The 19,033-nt window shown below is 57.3% G+C and overlaps 1 protein-coding gene across 1 annotated transcript in view; it reads left to right on the forward strand.

Moving 5' to 3' along the window:
* The window catches only part of LOC119113516 (unconventional myosin-XV), a 74,854-nt gene that overhangs the window by 17,323 nt on the left and 38,498 nt on the right, over positions 1–19,033 (forward strand). Inside the window, exons 3-6 of the mRNA XM_037237819.1 lie at positions 10,769–10,879; positions 17,117–17,205; positions 18,025–18,088; positions 18,718–18,827. Of these exons, the coding sequence (XP_037093714.1) occupies positions 10,769–10,879; positions 17,117–17,205; positions 18,025–18,088; positions 18,718–18,827 (374 nt within the window). The remainder of the gene's footprint in view (positions 1–10,768; positions 10,880–17,116; positions 17,206–18,024; positions 18,089–18,717; positions 18,828–19,033) is intronic.

Here is a 19,033-nt window from a genome sequence, read left to right on the forward strand (position 1 = left end):
AGGCTACTGAGGAGGGTGGAGGGTGCCGTGTGCGGGTGATGCGGGGACAGGCTATGGTGAGGCTACTGAGGAGGGTGGAGGGTGCCGTGTATGGGTGGTGCAGCGACCGAGGGACAGGCTGTGGCGAGGCTACTGAGGAGAGTGGAGGGTGCCGTGTGCGGGTGTTGCAGAGACCGAGGGACAGGCTGTGGTGATGAAGCTGCTGAGGAGGGCGGAGGATGTCGTGGTGCGGGGTGATGCAGGGACAGGCTGTGGTGAGGCTACTGAGGAGGGGTGGAGGGTGCCGTGTGCGGGTGATGCAGGGACAGGCTGTGGCGAGGCTACTGAGGAGGGTGGAGGGTGCCGCCTGCGGGTGGTGCAGCGACGGAGGGACAGGCTGTGGCGAGGCTGCTGAGGAGAGTGGAGGGTGCCGTGTGCGGGTGTTGCAGAGACCGAGGGACAGGCTGTGGTGAAGCTGCTGAGGAGGGCGGAGGATGTCGTGTGCGGGTGATGCAGGGACAGGCTGTGGTGAGGCTACTGAGGCGTGTGGAGGGTGCCGTGTGCGGGTGATGCAGGGACAGGCTGTGGTGAGGCTACTGAGGAGGGTGGAGGGTGCCGTGTATGGGTGGTGCAGCGACCGAGTGGTTGAAAAGTGGATTATTGCGCGACCAGGGAGGAAACTTGTAGATGTGTTCGCAGGTATAGATGAAAAAACTGTTAGAGCAGAAGCCCCACCGTTCCGAAAACAAACATGGTCGGAGCTGTCTAATTTACATTCAAAATCTGAGACACTGCATCCTACGTAGTATTTAAATAATGTTCTGTTTTCGGTTATCAGTGTTGTAAGACTGATCACCCTTGCTTGCATTTCACTCATGTCCATGCGACACAAATAGGTGCAAACATTGGCATAATCCCAACTATGGTAAGTTTCATTCGTAGTTTTTTTTTCTTCTAAAAATGGTGCGGATGTCACGGTACGAAAACGGCGAAACGGAAAACCGCAGTTTGACTGAATGAAACAGAGAAAAATTTTAGTTTGGTTTAACTCGGTTTGTCTTGACTCTATTCACGAAAAATGTCTTGGTTTCACCGGCTGGGCCTACGGCCAATCTGGCCTGTCACGCTGTTGACGGTCTTCTTTGCTGCAACCGTTTCTCGCAATGCCATTTACGAAGATTTCGGCCAAACAAAAACGTCCGGTTTGCCAAAAGATGTGCTATGACATTTACAACCTATTTCCGACGCCACCCGCTGGAGCAGATGCACTTCCCCGGCAAGATTTGGAATCAGCAAAATTTGACCTGTCTCATCCGTCTAGTGCGGGAAACAAACCTGCAGTTTCGCAATAGCTGTGAGACTGAGTCCAAACCGCGTCTCGATCTCGACAAACCGGTGTCGCGATGACATGCAACCGATGCCGTGTAACAAAGGAGAGAACGACCGATTGCACCAGCAGAAGTGTTTGTCGAAACGTACACCCAGTCACGTTTGCCCGAACACAGTGCACGGATCCACTGTTTTTTTGCTTTGTATTATTTTTTGGTTTGGTATTTTTAACAGCTTGTTAGATCTTGGCAGCGATAGAAAATAAAGACGCTTAACAATACACGTAGGGCTGATGATTGTGCGGCCAATGAAACACGAAGTGAGCTCAACACGGCCTAGCCCACCGTGGCTCCGGTAATCGATCTAGGAACTGATAATGGCGCGTTTTTTATACATGTTGTCACTGCCACCACAAACTTGAATAATCCTAAGCTTGTAGACTTCGGCAATTTAACTGGCTGGACCCTGCCACGTCCAAGGGCAGTTAGTTCTTATCAATATCATGCGTAGCTTTATGCGCGAATATAGCGGGTATATGGGTCTGCAGTAATTAGACATGTTATCATCTCAGAGACGACAATGGCGTCACATTTCCTGACCACGACAATTGCCATTCCGTGATCGCCGAGCCAAGCATTCTTACGACAGTATCGTTGAAATAATAAAAATATAAGGACAAGTTTGCAGACACGCGACGAAATTTTGACAGCCAGGTTTGCGTGCTACAACGGGCCTCAAATCGGTCGTCAGCCCTCCGTCGCGACACGAACACCGTATATCAGTGCATGCTGTGCGTGCTGCACTCATTAAAGGAGCGGCATTCCGGCACTTTGATGGCACGTTTGCGCGGCCTTCCAAGCGGGGCGTGTGCCGTTCGGTTTGTTTTAACATCGATACACCGACCCTGATGCTGTCTCCCTCGTTCCACACCTCAAAAGGCGTCTTACTAGGGCTATCAAAAACCTCACCGAATGTTGGACAGAGACGTATCGAACGTTCAAGTCAAACATTCAAACATGCGATAAAACAAAGAAAAAATGGTGTCAGTGAGGTTGTGGTATTTTCGGTAGTGCGCAGAGGGCTGTACGAGCTCCGAGTTATGCGGTCTTGGAGATGCGGCGAGAACTGTTCACTAGAGAAGTCATCTGTGTTCTACCTGCCACAGTTTCGTCCAGGAATGCATCGTACAGTGCTCTGCGTTGCTTGGCTACCCTGGCGAGTACTGTGCGTTGCGTGGCTAACTTGGCGAGTGATGTGCGTTGCTTGGTTAGCTGGGCGACGCACGTTAACACCACTGGTCGTCATCTCACATGTTAATTGGTCTCATCAAGCTCTACATGTCTTGCACTGGATGCGTTTAGGTCACTGCGTATTTGTGTCAGCAATACTTCCCCAAACTACGCCACTCTGCTCTGAAATTGAGCGCGTGTTAGCACCACACATAGAATTAAATGGCGTCTGTTTTGCTACGTATGTCTGCCTTTTACCCAGCTTTCCGTGGTTTGCCTATCTCTATTCTCCAGCCCCTGTCCGGACGGCTTTGGACAGCGGTTAGCGAGTTTTTTTGGCAGTCGGATAGCGCGAAGAGTGCGATTTCCTCTCTGCTGATTCAACCATCTGGACATCATTAAATAGGCACAAGAACTCCACCAATAACAATCAGGTACCAAATATCTCATGTCTCTTTCCGCGGTCACGGCGATGCCCCCTCCCCCCCCTCCGTCGAGGCACTGGTCAGCGGCAGTCTCCCGCGCTCCCCCTCCCCCTCCGTCCAGGTACCGGTTTGCGGCAGCCTGCCGCACTCCCCCTCCTCTCCGTTCAGGCACCGGTCTGCGGCAGCCTCCCGCGCTCCCCCCTCCCTCCGTTCAAGCACCGGTCTGCGGCAGCCTCCCGGGCTTCCCCCTCCCTCCGTTCAAGCACCGGTCTGTGGCAGCCTCCCGCGCTCCCCTCCCCCCTCACTCCGTTCAGGCACCGGTCTGCGGCAGCCTCCCACGCTCCGCTTCCGCCCCCCGCGGCCACCCGGAGCCCTCTCCATCCAATGAGAACGGCGCGAACCGCCAGCGGCACCTGATAACGTTACGGGAGCGTCGCCGCGGCGGATGGCGGGTGACGTCACACGGATGGCGGGTGACGTCACACGGACGGCGGGTGACGTCACACGGCGCGGTGTGTCAGCCGGCGGTCGGCGGCGGCGCGTGGCGCTCCCCGTGTGGCAAGGCGTCAGCTGGCCTCGGTCGCCAGCGCGTGTGGCATTTGTAACGGAGCGCTGGAATGGCTCAGTTTCTCGAAAATATCGTGTTTTAAAAGTATTATATAATAACATTTCTTGCTCCGTGCCGCACCGTGACAACGGCTGATGTAGGCGGTGCAGATGCAGTGTGGTGGTGGTGGAGATGATTGGAACACAAGCGGTACTGCACTGCTCTTTCTATCCCCCCCCCCCTCCCCCCTCCTTCCCTTGGAAAGTGGCCTCGAGCCAGCTTGATGTATTTTCGGTTCAAAGCCCCTCGGTAACGATCATACCGAGGGGCTGACTAGCAGTGTTGGTTAGGAGTAAGCGTTGCTCGGCGTCTTTTTCACGTTTTCAATGCCTGTGGGTTTCCTACCGATGCGTACAGTATTCATCACCATTCTCTTAAGAAAGAACTGCAACGGTGGCTTTGACAAGCAGTCTGCAACTTCTTTGTCGCACGGGCAGATGGCACCGATAGGGCCCACACCTCACGCAGTCACCCGTGGCGGGCCGCCTCCGTTCCGCCCGCATCAATGGCGTCTGCTGCGACGCTCAGAATGCTGTACAAAGCCCGGCGGTCTCCGCAGCTTGCAACTGGCACCGATTCCGGAAGCCGAGGGGAGACTGCAGCACACAACGGCAAGGTATCACTGAATAACGTGGAGACTGCAGCGCACCATGGCACAGTATCGCAGGCCGGAGCGGTGACTGCGTCGCGCCAGTGCACGGTATCACCGGCTGGCCGGGCCGCCGCCGAGGTTGGCTGCTTCTCCGTGGCGCCGCTGCGGTGAGCTGACACTGACCTCTAGCCGGGTCGTGATCACGTCAGCCGGCGAGACGGGCGGCCGGGCCGGGGGAGGGCGCGGGGGCGGACGGGTGCGGGCTGCATTCGGCCGCAGCGGTGGAGTCAGGCGGCAGGCAGGAGTCAAGGAGTACAGGAGCGGCAGCCATGCGCGAACGGGGGAAGAGGGGAGGCAGGGGAGGCGAACCCGGGAGTACAGGAGCCGCGCTCAGGTCAGGAGCCAAAAGAGTCCGGGGGGAAAGAGGAACCCGGGTGAACAAGGGCTGCAACCAGGCGCGCAAGGGTAGTAAGGAGGAAGAACCAGGGAGTGCAGGAGATGCAGCTAATCCAGACCAGACCGAACCAGACCAGAGAGTCGTCCTTCTCCGTGATCAATACTATTCTGTAATAGATTGATCAACACGATTGATTGCGATACTTTCGTAGAAACTGTCGCCGCCGCTGAGGAATTACATGCTCGTGCATACACTCGAGATTAATTGTACTTCACTTTTTATATTAGCGCTCAGTTTTGCATCGCTTTGAACCGTTGGTCCCAAAGAAGTATCACATAAACTCATCATATTTTACCAGACATTGCAAGGTTTGTTTTGGAAGCGTCTGTCGTCTTATGGTACCAACTTTTCGGTATCAACTTATCGCATCCTTCTTACAAACACCGCGTGTGCGTGAGAAGCAGTTCGTCTTCTTCTGAAATATCCGGCTGTTGCAGCAAAGACGTGACTCATACACACGGCTCCAGACCCTATCGGATACCAAACGGAACTAACGGAGACCTGCTGCACCTCAGTGACTGTTGTGGTCTGGCTAACAAAGGCAGGAGGCGTTCTCCCTAGCCTGCAGCAACTCGCGGATGTGCCGTGGGACCTTGAGAGCCCGTCTGTCGGAGGCTGTGTCACGAGGGCGAACCATTAAACTACCTTTCCGATGACGCGCTGTGCAGCTCCATTAACCAGAAAGTCCGTCATGGATGGCGACTTTTTCGGTTGGTTGTGTTGAAGAACAGAAGCTTTTTTATTGAGATAGTTGATTTATGATAGTCCCCATTTCATTCACATGGACGATGTCGGTTCCAGCAAAAACGATGGTTGATTTTTTTTGTTTACGACATATTCATAAAACTCTTAGGCATTAAATCCACTCGTGATTATGTCGAGAACATCTTGCTTTTGCGGTGGAGTAGAATAGCGTGATGCAACAAGAGAAGGGGCGCGATACTTAGTTTCTCTGCCGTTTCCAATTCCCATAAGCCGGCCATTCATCAACCCGCTGTCTGATCTTCTGACACTCTATCCATCCCTGGGATTTTGCAAACTTTGCAAGTGTCCCCAGTGCTCTGGACATCGTCACGTTCGGACAGCCTTCTCTTCGATTTGACCTGCTCGTGAGGCGGGCGTTAGCCTCGTGCCATCTGTCTTCATCTGGGAACAAGCCCTGCAGCGGTCCACCGCGCTTCGAACGAAAGTCCCTCAATGTATGAGGGAAATGTCTCTCGATATTCGGACCGCTTGCTACAGATTTCTCACTACGCGCTTGATCTGGCAAGAAAAGACTTCAGCCGAGCGCCGGAGCGGATTTTGCGCGGAGAAAGTGGCTGCGCCCAGCCATGCGTGGCAGGCAGTGGAAGTGAACGATGCCATGCGATTCTCTCCGGGGATGTAACCGCTCTGCAGTGGACCGTGCACTTACCTCGTGTAGCGTAAGTTGCAACAGGTGGGCTGTTGATGTCCGGGACGCGCTCGTATTGCATGACGTATATATTGGCTACCTCGTGTAGCGGAGGCTGCAACAGCTGGGCTGTTGATGTCCGGGATGCACTGGTATTGAATGGCGTATGTATTGGCTGCATGGGTGTCATTCAGTTTGTTGCTGAATGGATTATGGTCAGTGCACGGACTTTTGTTAATGGAGTGCGGTCTTGTGAATTTATTCAAGCTGAAAATAACTCCTAACACAATAAGAGCTATGTCCTTGCTCATAAAATGGACAATTCTCTGTTCTACTGATTAAATTCACACATACCCGTAATTACCACTTGAATCGTGATAATTGTTGACGTTGAAATGTCGACAGTTTTCCATAATTGTCCAAGAAAATCAGAACTTTATCGTGATTATGATGTAATACTACAGTTTGAACCACTTGATTTATCGGGAGTTTACGAGCAAGTTGCGCATTCTATCCACCCTTGGGCTCATGTAAAAACAATGTATTTTGGATGAAGATGGTAAAAGCTCTTGTTTTTACAATTAATACCGTAAATCACATGATACATACCATATTTGCCATATTTAAGCTGGGATCTTAAAGACGAACAGCATTGTGTAAGTATCGTGTAAGCTTCTTTCACTACAATCTTTTAATTCATATGTGTTATGGCCCAAGCCAAGACAGTGGCGTGGTAAGGATCTCGTTGTCCGGCCATGGTGACATTGAAATAAAAGAGCATAGGGCTTACCAGAAACCCATTTTCGAGATAAATGCACGCAAATTTGCGCATATTCTCGTGGTTCACTATGACAGTCTTTATTCCACAGAACTGCGGGCGACAACAAGGTAGTAAAGGGACAAGATATTGGTTATTCGGGATTGGCTTGGGTTGAGTCCGTTTTCAACTGGTAATTAGTGTTTGTTGTAGCAGGAATGAAAAAGTAAACTAGCTTGGCAGCCACAAGCCCTGTGACAAGAAGAGCGTTGTCGCCTATGATACCGACTTACACTGCAACAAGTCGTATAGTATCCTCTGTATTTTACAGAATGTGAGAAAATATGTCTTAATCGCTATAACTATTAAAACCGGCGAACTGGAGGCAAGTCGAGCCCTTATGTCATGATGTACTCGCCTTTTCTGTTAAACACCGAACACAATACTGCATGCGCCAACAAGAGAACGAAGCAATAAGAGTCGTTAATTGTTTGTGCCACCAAGTCCTCATTCACCGCCTGCCCCGCGCCAGCACACCCTGGTCCGTTACGCGGTCAGATCCGTCGTCAGTGACGCCGTCCCACCTGTGCTCCCCCCCCCCCCCTCCCGCCAGAGGACCCACTGCCGTCAGCTCAGGCTGGCGCTCACTCTCAGGCGCGCCAGCTGCTGCTTCGATCACCGCCGCCACCGGCGCCAGCGTGGGAAACGAGCCAATTTTTCATCGTAAACGGCCTCTGCGCCAGATGTTGGTCGCATCTGCGTCGCGTTGGCCGGCGGACAGTGTCTGACCGGTGTCCCCGGAGAGGAGGTTGTGCTGCGCCGGCCGGTCGCGCGTGCCTGGGTGGCAGACAGTGGTTGGCTGGTGTCCCCTGAGAGCAGGTGTGGCTGCCTGTGCCGAGGCGTCGCTGAAGCTCGCAACGTTGCGTGCGAGCGCGAGGAGTGAAAATTTCAACACGTGCTGAAGAAAGGCGCAAGGCTAGAAAAACAAGCACTGGATCAACCATGGCAATGTAGACTTTGGCACCCGAATTGAAACGGTTAGCAGTGACCACCGGATGCCGGGTGACCTTCTGACACGCCCTTCACGCGAACAACGGAGCAGCCATCGGAGTGACCGGGAGTGCCTGTCGGAGTGACGTCTGAGCTGCGTGGTGTGACAGCTGACAGCTGCCTTAGTCGATTCGACGGCCGTTAAAGCCTCAGTGTTTTGATAGTGAAGCCCCTCGGCCGCCTCAGTGAAGCCCCGTGCCACCCGACTGTCGGGGTGAGAACAGCGAGGCCCAGTGATTAACGATGAGGACGTCGCGAAGTGAAGACCAGCCCTTTAAAAGCACCTGATCTCAGGCCAAGTGTAGCCCCCACGTCACCGATCGGGGAGTCCACCGTCACCGATCTGAGAGTCCGCCATCGCCGATCTGAGAATGAGCCGTCACCGATCGAGGAGTCCACCGCCACCGATCTGAGAGTTCGCTGTCACCGACTGGAGAGCCCACCGTCATCGATCAGGGAGTCCTCCGTCACCGATCGGGGAGTCCGCCGCCCCCAGTGACCCCGGTGACCGCTCTCGCGCCGGCTGGCGAGCGACCCTCCGGTGCAGGGTCCGCTGTCTGTACCAGCGGCGGGTCAACCGACGGCGGCCGAACCCGTCCGACCGGCCGGCGGCCGCGCCGGAGCCGGGCCCTCCCGGCCCACCGGGCGGCGGCGGCGGCGGCGGCGGCGCGGCGGCGGCGCCGCGCCCAGTTTTTGTTTGCGACCGGCCACGTCCCCGCCAGGCACCGTTCAAGGGGTGTAGCGTCGGTGCCCCGCGGGGTGTTCGGCGGCCGCTCGAGGAGCTGGCGCATGCGCCGGGGTCGGCTGGCTCGTCGGACGCCGCCAGACGACTGGCGCTGGATTGTCCGGCCACTGATCCGCCGTCAAGGCCGACACAACAACGGAGCCCAGCTGAGCAGAGCCGACATGCACGCTGAGGAATGCACCAGCTGGAGAACGGTGTTTTTACCGAGACGCGCTCTTGCGGCTAGCATGATGTGGCCTTGGATTTTTGCAGTTTGCTGCTGCGATGCAGATGCAAGTTGCGTGTTATTTCGATAAGCTGCTGTAATCTGCCAACTATTTCCGCCGCCCCTCAATCACATTTTCGTTGACATCTGCAAAGTGCACACACCGCGGCGCCAAACACGTGTTAGCATTGACGAAGCTGCTGGGCAGCCTGAGATGGGCGATGAACAGCCGCGTCCATCTGACATCCGTCCCTGACCACTGCTAGCGCCGTCTCGCCGCCACCAACGCGCCGCACTCACAAGCGCGTTCGGCTCACCAGCGCGCGCCGCCCTCTGCGTGTTCCCGACGCGAAGGCGTGGCTCGGGGCTGGGATCGGGCCCGAGAAAGCGCCGCGCACGTGCCGAACCCCGGTGCCGCTCCTCGGCCGCCGCTGCCGGCACGCCCTCTCACGACACTCGCCGAAACTGCCGGCGGCAGGCGGAGACACAACAGCATCGGTAATTTGGCGCGGAACTTTTCCTGTGCGCGCGCCGCCGCCGTTCTCAGCGCGGAATGCCAATGAGAAATCGGCCGACGAGGGCGTTTTCCCAGGGGCGGCTCGCGCTTCGTCGGCGGCCTTATGCGTGTGCACGGCTCCGGAAGTGAAATGAGGATGCAAGACGGCGGGCGAGGATTTCCCCACACCGGAGACGCGCTGGACTGTGGCGCCACATTCCGCAGGAGATGGCGCGCGCTCGGACGCTCCTTCAGAGAGCGCCGCCCCAGCGAGACGTTCGCCGGCGTCTCCAGTACGTGCAGGATCGGCCAGCACGCACTGCGGCGCGGTGGACAGCGCGTCTCGTCCCTCTTCGCTAGCGTGCGGGGTCGGCTGGAGGCGTCGAAGACGACGAACGAGCCGTTCACCGGCCGACGCGGCGTCGGCCGGTCGCCGTCGCCGCCGGCGGCTGCCGCGACGCCGGGCGGCTTCCGCGGGCTGCCCGGCGACGCGGCCACGCCCCGGCGGCCGGCCGGCGCCGCTCCCCGCCGGCCAAGCCACCGCGCTCGCGCTCGGCTCCCAGCAGAGCTCTTCAGATCTCACCGCCGTCGCCGCCGGGCCGGCCCGCGGCCTCCGACCGGCGCCCGGCCCCGCGCCGCGACGCCAGCGCCGCTACCGGCGGTGAGCGCAAGTTCTGCTCGGCGGAGGATCTCAGAGAGGGCGCGGCGCGCTGCGCGATGTGTGGTGTGGTGCGGTGCAAGAGCCTGGGTCGGCTGTCGCTGCCGCTGAACGGCCGGCCGGCTCGACCGCCCCGGGGCAGAAGACGTCCCGCCTCTGCACAAGTGGGTGACGGTGACGAACACCTCTGCCATGACCAAGCAGCACTGGCTGCGTTGCCAATGAGAATGTCCGTGACTTGCAGCACCTCCATAGCTCAGCGTGTGACGGACGCGGTGTGACGTATGTTAGGACATGAAGAAGCAGCTGGAGCGGAGTAATTTGGATCCCACACGCCTATCACACAACATGCCCAGCTGATCGTGACACAGCAAAAAATTTTCCTCTCGTATGTGCCTGTCATGCAGTTGGTGGTGTGTTTACTTGCAGGTAACCCGCATGGAAAAAGAAACAATTAAAAACCAAGCGCACGGTGATGACCATAGGCTCACAAATTACGCTGGTGTTAGACTGCCCGTAGCCAAGCGAATCAAAGACAATTTGGCCGAATGCGTTCGTTCCACGGTTCGCCAGAGGCTGCCCGCATAACTCCTGGACACCGCAGGAGCCTGCCAGCCCCTCCCCCAACCTGACCAGCACCTATCCCTCCCCAGCCTGACTCGGCGCCTGCCCCTCCCCAGCCTGGCTCGGCGCCTGCTCCTCCCCAGCCTGACCCGGCGCCTGTCCCTCCCCAGCCTGACTCAGCGCCTGCTCCTCCCCAGCCTGACCCGGCGCCTGACCCGGCGTGTGGTGCGATGTCCCTGGCAGGTGGACCGACGCTGACCAGGTGCCTTCGTGTGCCCGCAGGGGGACCTGGTGTGGTTCGACCCCGGCGTGGGTTACGTGCTGCCCGGAGAGGTCACGGAGTTCCACCGCGCCGGTCAGGTGGTCACCGTCCAGGCGGTCGTCAACGGAAAGGTCAGTCGGGTCACGTCCGGGTCATGGTCGGCTGATGGTCGGTTCACGGTCAGGTCGTGGTTGGGTCAAGGTCACTGTCACTTACGCACGTCGCACGTCATGTGAGTAAATGCCGATGAAGCTGCAGGCTTATGTATTAACTGAGACGATGCCGTGCTGCTCTCCGACATCTTGAATCAAGTGAAATTGTACGTGTTGAGCAATGAGGTAATAAGCCGCCGATTGCGGATACGTGACCACAGGTAGGTGGTAAAGCTCATTGTATGGCCTTAATAATGGTTTGGGGCGACTCACCTAGATTGCTATCTAGGCTTTGTTCCAGACTTCTGCAAACACCAATGTTGTTAGTAGAATGAATCATAGCAGAAGGCTTTACGGCTGATTTCACCATCAAACTGCAGCACCATCACCGCGGTCTTAATGTCGTTACGCAGTCTTCTCGCTCGTCTTAAATCTTATGTACAGATGTTTACAGCTATAAGCCATAGGATGACTTAAATCTTATCGGTGATTCCACCATGAAGCCGCGGGATAGCACGTGCGAAGTTGATGCTGTTGTACACCCCGCGTCTGCATGCCCCTGCAGCATCTGTTTAGCTAAAGCACAATTAGAGCTGCTACTTCTGCTACTTCTGGCCAACTGCATAAGAACTGATGCTTCTAATTTTACTCCCAGCCATTTGCTCCGTCACTATAGACTCGGCGCAATGCCGCTTTGCGGTAACGTTGGCAACGCGGCCGAATTGCCAATAAAAGGCGGAATTCAGACGCACGCTCGCTAGTCGTCAGGAATCCACCGGTTGGCATGGCGCCAGCCGCCGGGAGCTCTCTCACTGCACCGGCCTGATTCAAGGGACGGGTTTAGACTTCGGATCGTAACGGTGGTTCAGACGCCTCCAGATCCAGACGATTGGTTTAACTGCCGGTTGGACGGCTGCGGCCATGTGCCGGATTCCCAGACGTATAGCAGCAAGAACTGTCTGCATCGATATCAGTCTGCAGTGATATCAGATGGACTCAGTTGTGATGTGGTCCCGTTTCCTATGCGAGGGACGACGAGGGACGTTGTGAGTGCAGCAGTAACTGGAAATGACGGCATGCATTTGGACGTGCAGAAACGGTGGGTTGCCGGAGGAGGAAAGGACAGAAGCAAAACAGCAAAGAAAGGGATGCCAAGTCAACTGGTGAGGAAATCCTAGGACGAGGCCAAAAGATGGATGCACTAGAGGAAAATGGCAGGCAGAAAAAAAACAAAAAAGCGATTAGTGAGCAACAGGACAACTGACGGGAAGAAAAGAACACAAACAAAATGGGACGTGAAAGGCAAGAAGAGGGAAATCATTGGCGACAATTGCAATACGCTTCGAAAAAGAGCTTATGCAGGAGGAATCACCCACCAAACAACGAGAACATGCGACGAGTCCTAGAAGACGACCAACGAAGACCGTCCAGCCCGCCACGTGCAGCGGCGGCCGACTGCAGCGGCGGCCGGCGTCCCAGCTGGTGTAACGGTGTGCACCGATGAGTCCTGGCGCGCGCCCGAGCGGCCGACCTCCATAGCCGCCGACTGTGTCCGCATACCTCATTGCACACGGCCGGACTATCGGAGCCGATGCCGAGGTGGCGCGGCGAGAGGCGGCGAGTGGCTGCAGCCAGGGCCGGGCCCCGTCCAGCGCGTGGGCGCTGGAGGCGGCTCCAGGGGCGTAGCCAGGATTGCTTACGGCGAGTGAGGGGGAGGGGGGAGTGGGCGAAAATCAGGCGGCACTTAGCATGAAAGAACGGAAGGAGCCGTCTATAGCTCTAAAATTTAAAAAATTGCGCCTAAGGGGGACGACCTCTGCTCTGGCAGCGCCTCAAGGCGGCTCGGTCGGGTCATGATTACCGGAGCACTGTCGGGCTTTGATTGCGATTGGGCAACCAATGACTGCTTGAGCGACGTGTGGGCTTCACCTGCCGTATATGTGGCTAGTTCTTTTGATTTACTGAACACATATCATGCAGCGTAATGCGCGGTGCCATAAAAGGTGGTAATCAGTGACATCGTGGGAAAGAAGACCGTAACCAAACGACGCCTGACGCCCAAACCGAAGGATGATGGAACAGCGGTCCACATGTGCTGTCTCTCCATCTCCGTCGTCGTCACGTGCGTGAGATTTGAAGCTCTAAACTTGTCTCTTCATTGATATCGATCGACCCCAATTTCGATGCGCCGTCGCCGCCGAAAAAGTAACAATTATCCGGAGTTTCCGCATACTCCGAAGCCAGCCAAGCCGACGCCTCCACGCCTGACGTCACCAGCACCCGGGCCATGACCGGGCGCCGGCTGCTTCCAGCGCTCCAATGATGCGCTCTACTTGGCAGCGCGCCGTGCCTGTTTCGTTGCTTGAAGGCCTGCGGCATCGGAGTTGCCGAGTGGGCTGCTCGCGCGGCGGGCGCTGTCTGGTAATACCGAGAGCTGCTGTTAGCTGAAGCGGCGCAGTCTCCCGAGCCTTATGCACTTTCCAGAAACGAACACGAGCTTTCCCCTGACTGCCGCCCCTTGAATCGGAGGATCTGTTTCCTTTGATGCTCGTGCACCCCACGGATGTTCAGGAAAACTGCTGCTAGCTTTACAGGCAGTCAGATCCGGAATGCTGTGTAGTATAGGTAGTCCAGGCTGGTCGCTAAAGACGACCTGTTTGACCTACTGCTGTTCCACTCCGGTAATTAATGATGGTAATCGCGATGAGAGTCCGGCCGTTGACCACTGTCCATCGCTGGGTGGACCAGTTTTTCATCGCTTCCGGACCAACAATGACCGGCATCACGTGACGCCGCTCCCCCCTCCCTCGACACGTGCCGCCGGCCGTCACGTGACCGGGGTCACGGCCCCATTGCCGACGGCGCGCACCGATGGAGCGTGACGTCACAGAGCGTGACGTCACGCTGGCTGCTCCGCCGCCGCCGCCGCCGCCGGCCTGGCAGCCATGCTTAGTCGGCAGGCGCACTAGGTTAGTGCTACCGGCTGAGAGAGCGGGCCAGGTGTGGAACCGGCGGCCCGGCGGTCTGGTGCGCAGGACCCGGCGGTCTGGTGTGCAGACGCTGCGGTCTGGTGTGCAGACCCGCCGGTCTGGTGTGCAGACCCGGTGGTCTGGTGTGGAGACCCACCGGTCTGGTGTGGAGACCCAGCGGTCTGGTGTGGACACCCGGCAGTCTGGTGTGGAGACCAGGTTGCCAGCTGGGGTGAAGAAGCCAGGCAGTACAGACCAGGCGCGCGTCACTGGAGGATGGTATGCCAGGTCGTCTTCTGGAGTGTGATGTGACAGACCGGGTGATCTACTAGAGTGAGCAGACCAGGCACTCTGCCGGAGTGGAGAGACCAGGTGGTCTGCCGGAGTGGACAGCCAGGTGGTCTGCCGGAGTGGACTCACCAGGGTTCTGTCGAAGTGGACAGTCCAGGTACTCTGCCGGAGTGGACAGTCCAGGTGGTCTGCCGGAGTGGACAGTCCAGGTGGTCTGCCGGAGTGGACAGTCCAGGCGGTCTGCCGGAGTGAACTTACCAGGTGGTCTACCGGAGTGGATAGACCGGGTGGTCTACCGGAGTGGTCAGACTAGGTGGTCTGCCGGAGTGGACAGACCAGGTGGTCTGTCGGAGTGGACAGACCACGTGGTCTGTCGAGGTGGACAGACCCAGTCACCGGCGCCGGTGGCCGGCCGGACCCCGCGGGCCTTGCCACACGGTGTGAGGGGAGCACCACCCGGCCTGCCGCCCGGCACCAGGAGATGCGATGACTGGCGGGGTGCACGTGTGATGGTGTCAGCTCGGAGGACGACGGGCGCCCCTCTGCGGTGGCAGCGACGGAGCCGACGGAGCGCGGGCCAGCGCGGCTCGCGCCGGCGCCGCCAAAGCACAGCGTCGGCGAACGCGCCCCGAAACGGCCGTCACTGAAGCTCGGTGTCTGCGCGGATCCTCGCCAGCGGCACGTTAGAGACTGTGGCACACGGCCGCTTATCTGATTAGGGACACCATCCGTGGCTAAGTGGTGTCAGGGTGTGCACTGCGAGAGGTGGCGTCTTCAGGAGCCTCATGCACCCTTGGCGTTAGCTGCAGACCTGTGACCGGTCGAAGCCTCTGTAGTTTTGCCCGACCGTTTGCCCGAACACTTGCCTTTCCCTCGCCTCGTCGTCGTCGTGACGCATCTGGACGTCACTAACGACGTCACGCGTCTTGTCGTCACGTGACAGCGGACGATGAGGTCGAGGGTTGGCACCAGCGGGGCTGGCGACACCACCGTCTGGGGACCGGCCACTTCTGCTGCCGGCCGGGGCGCTCCTCACAGCATGCCGTTCCTGCGCGGCGTTGACGGCGGTCCGGACTCGCTGCTGGACGCCTCGCCACTGGAGCGCCTCGCCGAGCACGAGGTGCAGTTCCTCAGTCTCTGCTACTTCGGTGAGACGGAGCGGCCGCCGCCGGCCGCTGCCGGCCGCCGGCGCCAGCATCGTCGCGGGCGCCGCGGACCCGACGCTCCATCGGACCGCAGCCGACGGCGGCAGCGGGCGGCCGCCGATGCCCCGCCGGCGCCGCCCGCCGATGGCGCGGCGAACCACGGCGAGCCCGAGCCGCCGGGGTCGCGCCGGCCGCCCGAGGGCCGGTCGCCGACCATGGGGAGGACGAGGAGCTCAGAGGACGCCCCGGAGGACAAGCGAGGCCGGCGGGGTCGCCACGGTAGCCTGGAGGCCGCCCCGGAAGACGAGCCGAGCTGGCGGGGGCGTGGCGACAGTCTGGAAGACGAGCGGGAGGGCCGCGTGTGCCGCCGCTGCTCGGGCCGCGGCCACGAGATGGCCGGAGGCCGGGCCGCGCACCGGCGCGCCTCCGCCGAACCGAGAACCACCGGGAACTCAGTGACGGGGCGGAGGAGGACGCCGGAGGGAGGGGGCGCTAGGAGAGCCGGACCCGCGCCCGGGCCGCCTCCACCGGCGGGGCACGCACCACTCTCCCTGCAGGAGACGTGCGTCACGTTCCTCATTCGCAACGTGAGTGGTCAGGATAGCGTGCATGCTCCGTATTTAGGTGACGTATTGATGCAAAAGGGGTCGAGGAATCCATTGAGGAAACCTGTGCGGAGGAAACTATCGTGGGAAAAAATTGGTCCCTAACGGACTCACTACGGACATTGGTGAGGAAGACGTCGCTGCTTCTTTGATGAATCAGCCGAATGAGTTATGCTTCTACGGCGTGACATTCGTTACGCTTACGTGGACCCCAAATATGGCATAATTAAAGAACCGTTAAAATGTGAATAAATCCATCCCCAGTGCCCACCCTAGTATCTACCGCATTTACCCCAACATCTACTGCATAAGATCTAAAGAAGCGAATGGCTTGCGTATTTGCAGGCGTCAAAACGTCGTGAGACACGGCGTACCTTCGTGCGTATCCGTGACGCTCTGAGGGCGGTACGGCTCCACCACAAATGCCCGTAATCATCCACCATTAGCGGAACTAAACATACCAGAAGTTGACAAGAATATTGTTGACCCTTCATGGTGCTATGGACGCTTTGATGATCTCTACCTCATTTAACAACCCACAGTTGGTAAATTTCGTGAGCGAAAAGACCTACGAAACGGAAGCAGGCTAGGTCTTATTCAGACGAATTGCTTCAACTTCGGCTGGCGGATTTTAGTTCGGAAGGACTTGGCGCGGTATAGTTCGATTTATGCTGCTTTTTCACTCAGTTATTATGGTTCATCCTTCGTCTGCGCCTGCATCCAGGTACCCAACACTGTTGCATGACACTATTATGTGCTTACGGTAGGTCCCCGACTATCGCATGAGCGTGAGTGAGTTGACTGGTTGACTTGAGGTGGGACGAGTTGCCAGCGGAAGCCCGTGCAGACACCACCGACGGCGCGTCAGAGTTAGAAGAGCGTCTACTGGACACGCTCGTCTGTGGCAGCGGTCTTGATGCTCCCAAGCGTCGGATGTAGCTGTCCGCCACGACACGCCGTGTCATAGCAGCAGTCACCAGGCATGCTATAGCAGTGCTCGTGCTTTGTCTGCGGTTCCTTGCTGCAGATGCTGTTGATGCTGCTGTTGATGCTGCTGTTGATGCTGCTGTTGATGCTGCTGTTGATGCTCGCTGGCCAGGACCAGGACCATAGTGCTTCTCCTCTGCAACCAGCTTGCAGTGATATGCGCCTCACGTGTTCCGAAGCGGCGCGTACTCACGCCCGCGTGCTCCGTGTGCTCCACAGCCGCAGGTGTTCACGCTGACCAACCTGGCGAACCTGAGGAAGCGGCAGGACCTGGGACAGAATGGCGTCGACGACATGATCGCGATCGGGTGAGACTTCTTTTCCGACTTCCCACACACTTACCACTCCGCCTTGGCCAGCCACTCCGCAGATTGTAGATTTAGTCAGAGCCAATAACTGTGCCGTTGTGTGTGTGGCGTGTGGTCCGCGCAGACATGGGTGAGTGCGTACGCACACATCCGCACGCCAGCTGCATGCAGAGGACGTGCGGTGCCGGCTGCTAATGAGGCCCCCAGAGTCAGTAAAGATATTTTGCTCGTGGCTAGCCCGCCGCGTCATTGCGGCGTGCAGAAGTTCCAAACCGCCGTCTTCCATCGAGTACATGTATTCCGGTGAAGTGTAGACGTATTGGCGTGCAGATCACTCTCCTAGCTGCACAGCACTGTGTGACAGCAGATTTGTGGCATTTGTGTGCGTGGGGTCTCTTGTTCATTTCCAAAATTGCTTTCCCCTATACCGGGAGCAGCTGACGCAGGTGCAACATGCATTGCTGCGATGACACTAGAAATTCATTGAAGGCCACGGTCCCGGAGGATGTGGATACGGTGTTGATCCGCCCGTAATGTTTTGCCGTCATGCGTACTTAACGGGTTTACAACATTGGTCGCGAAGTCGTTGGTAAAAGCTTGTTTTGGGATTGCGGGCCTTTCACTAATCGATGATAATTGGATATGCCATTGGAAAAAATCCACGTTTTAAAGGATTTAATGCATGTAAAACCGACATGCAAACAAAGCTTGAGGATCATGTACCTTTTAATTACAAGTCCACGGCGTAAATGCGTAAATGCGTAAACAGCGTAAATGACCTTATTCCAACACGTGTCTGACAGAAATGTCTTTTTTCAGTGACCTCAACGAGGCGTCCATCTTATGGAACCTGAAACTACGATACGACAAGGAGATGATATACGTAAGAACGCACGCGTTTACGACATGGGGTTGATGCAAGTTTGGTTTAATACGGGACAAATTGGCGTGGGTCTTTGTGAGCCGTTTCAGCTAAACAACGTCCCGGTCTTTGTCAAGTTTGGGCATTACCCACGTACTGCATTCGTCCTGAGTGTATCAAAATTTGGGAAGGTAAAACAGTCCACGTGCGTCTGTCGATCGCGATGTACATCTGCCCGGGCTGGGTCTGCTGTTGACACGAATCTCACCTGTACGCGGCTCTGTGACCGGTAACCTCTGTACCAGACCGCTCTGTGACCAGTGACCTCTGTATTGGGCGACTCTGTGACCTGTGACTTCTGTATTGGGCGACCCTGTGACCTGTGACCCTTGCATCGGGAGGCCCTGTGAATTGTGACCTCTGTTTAGGGCAATTTTGTGACCTGTGACCATTGTACCGGGTAGCTCTCATACCTGTGACTTCCGTATCCAACGGCTCTCGTTGGACTCATTGCCGTAACGACAGCCTACGGTAATGTGGAGGCGGATCCGTTCCAGCGGCCCTGGCCGGGTCCGGTCGGGGGGGGGGGGGGGGGCGAGGACTTACCTCTTCTGTCGTGTCCTCACCGGGCGCCTCGCCGTCCGCCACAGACCTACACGGGCAGCATCCTGGTATCGGTCAACCCGTACCGCATGTTCGACATCTACGGCCTGGACATGGTGAAGCGTTACGAGGACCAGATCCTGGGATCTCTGCCACCGTGAGTAGGACGGCTGGCTCGCTCGTGGGTGTCGCATCATCTGGGAAACAGGCCGGCCGCGTGGGCCGTGTTACTTGGATCACAAGTGTGGATAAGCCGCGTACCTGGTGCGGACTACGCCGCATTCGCTTATACCTTGGATGTACGGACAACGAATGTCTTGTGCGCATTGTTGCGTTATGGCTGTAATCAAATATTATCTAGAG

Source organism: Pollicipes pollicipes, unplaced genomic scaffold (assembly GCF_011947565.3).
Source record: "Pollicipes pollicipes isolate AB1234 unplaced genomic scaffold, Ppol_2.1 Scaffold_7262;HRSCAF=8765_pilon_pilon_pilon, whole genome shotgun sequence".
NCBI lineage: Eukaryota > Metazoa > Arthropoda > Thecostraca > Pollicipedomorpha > Pollicipedidae > Pollicipes > Pollicipes pollicipes.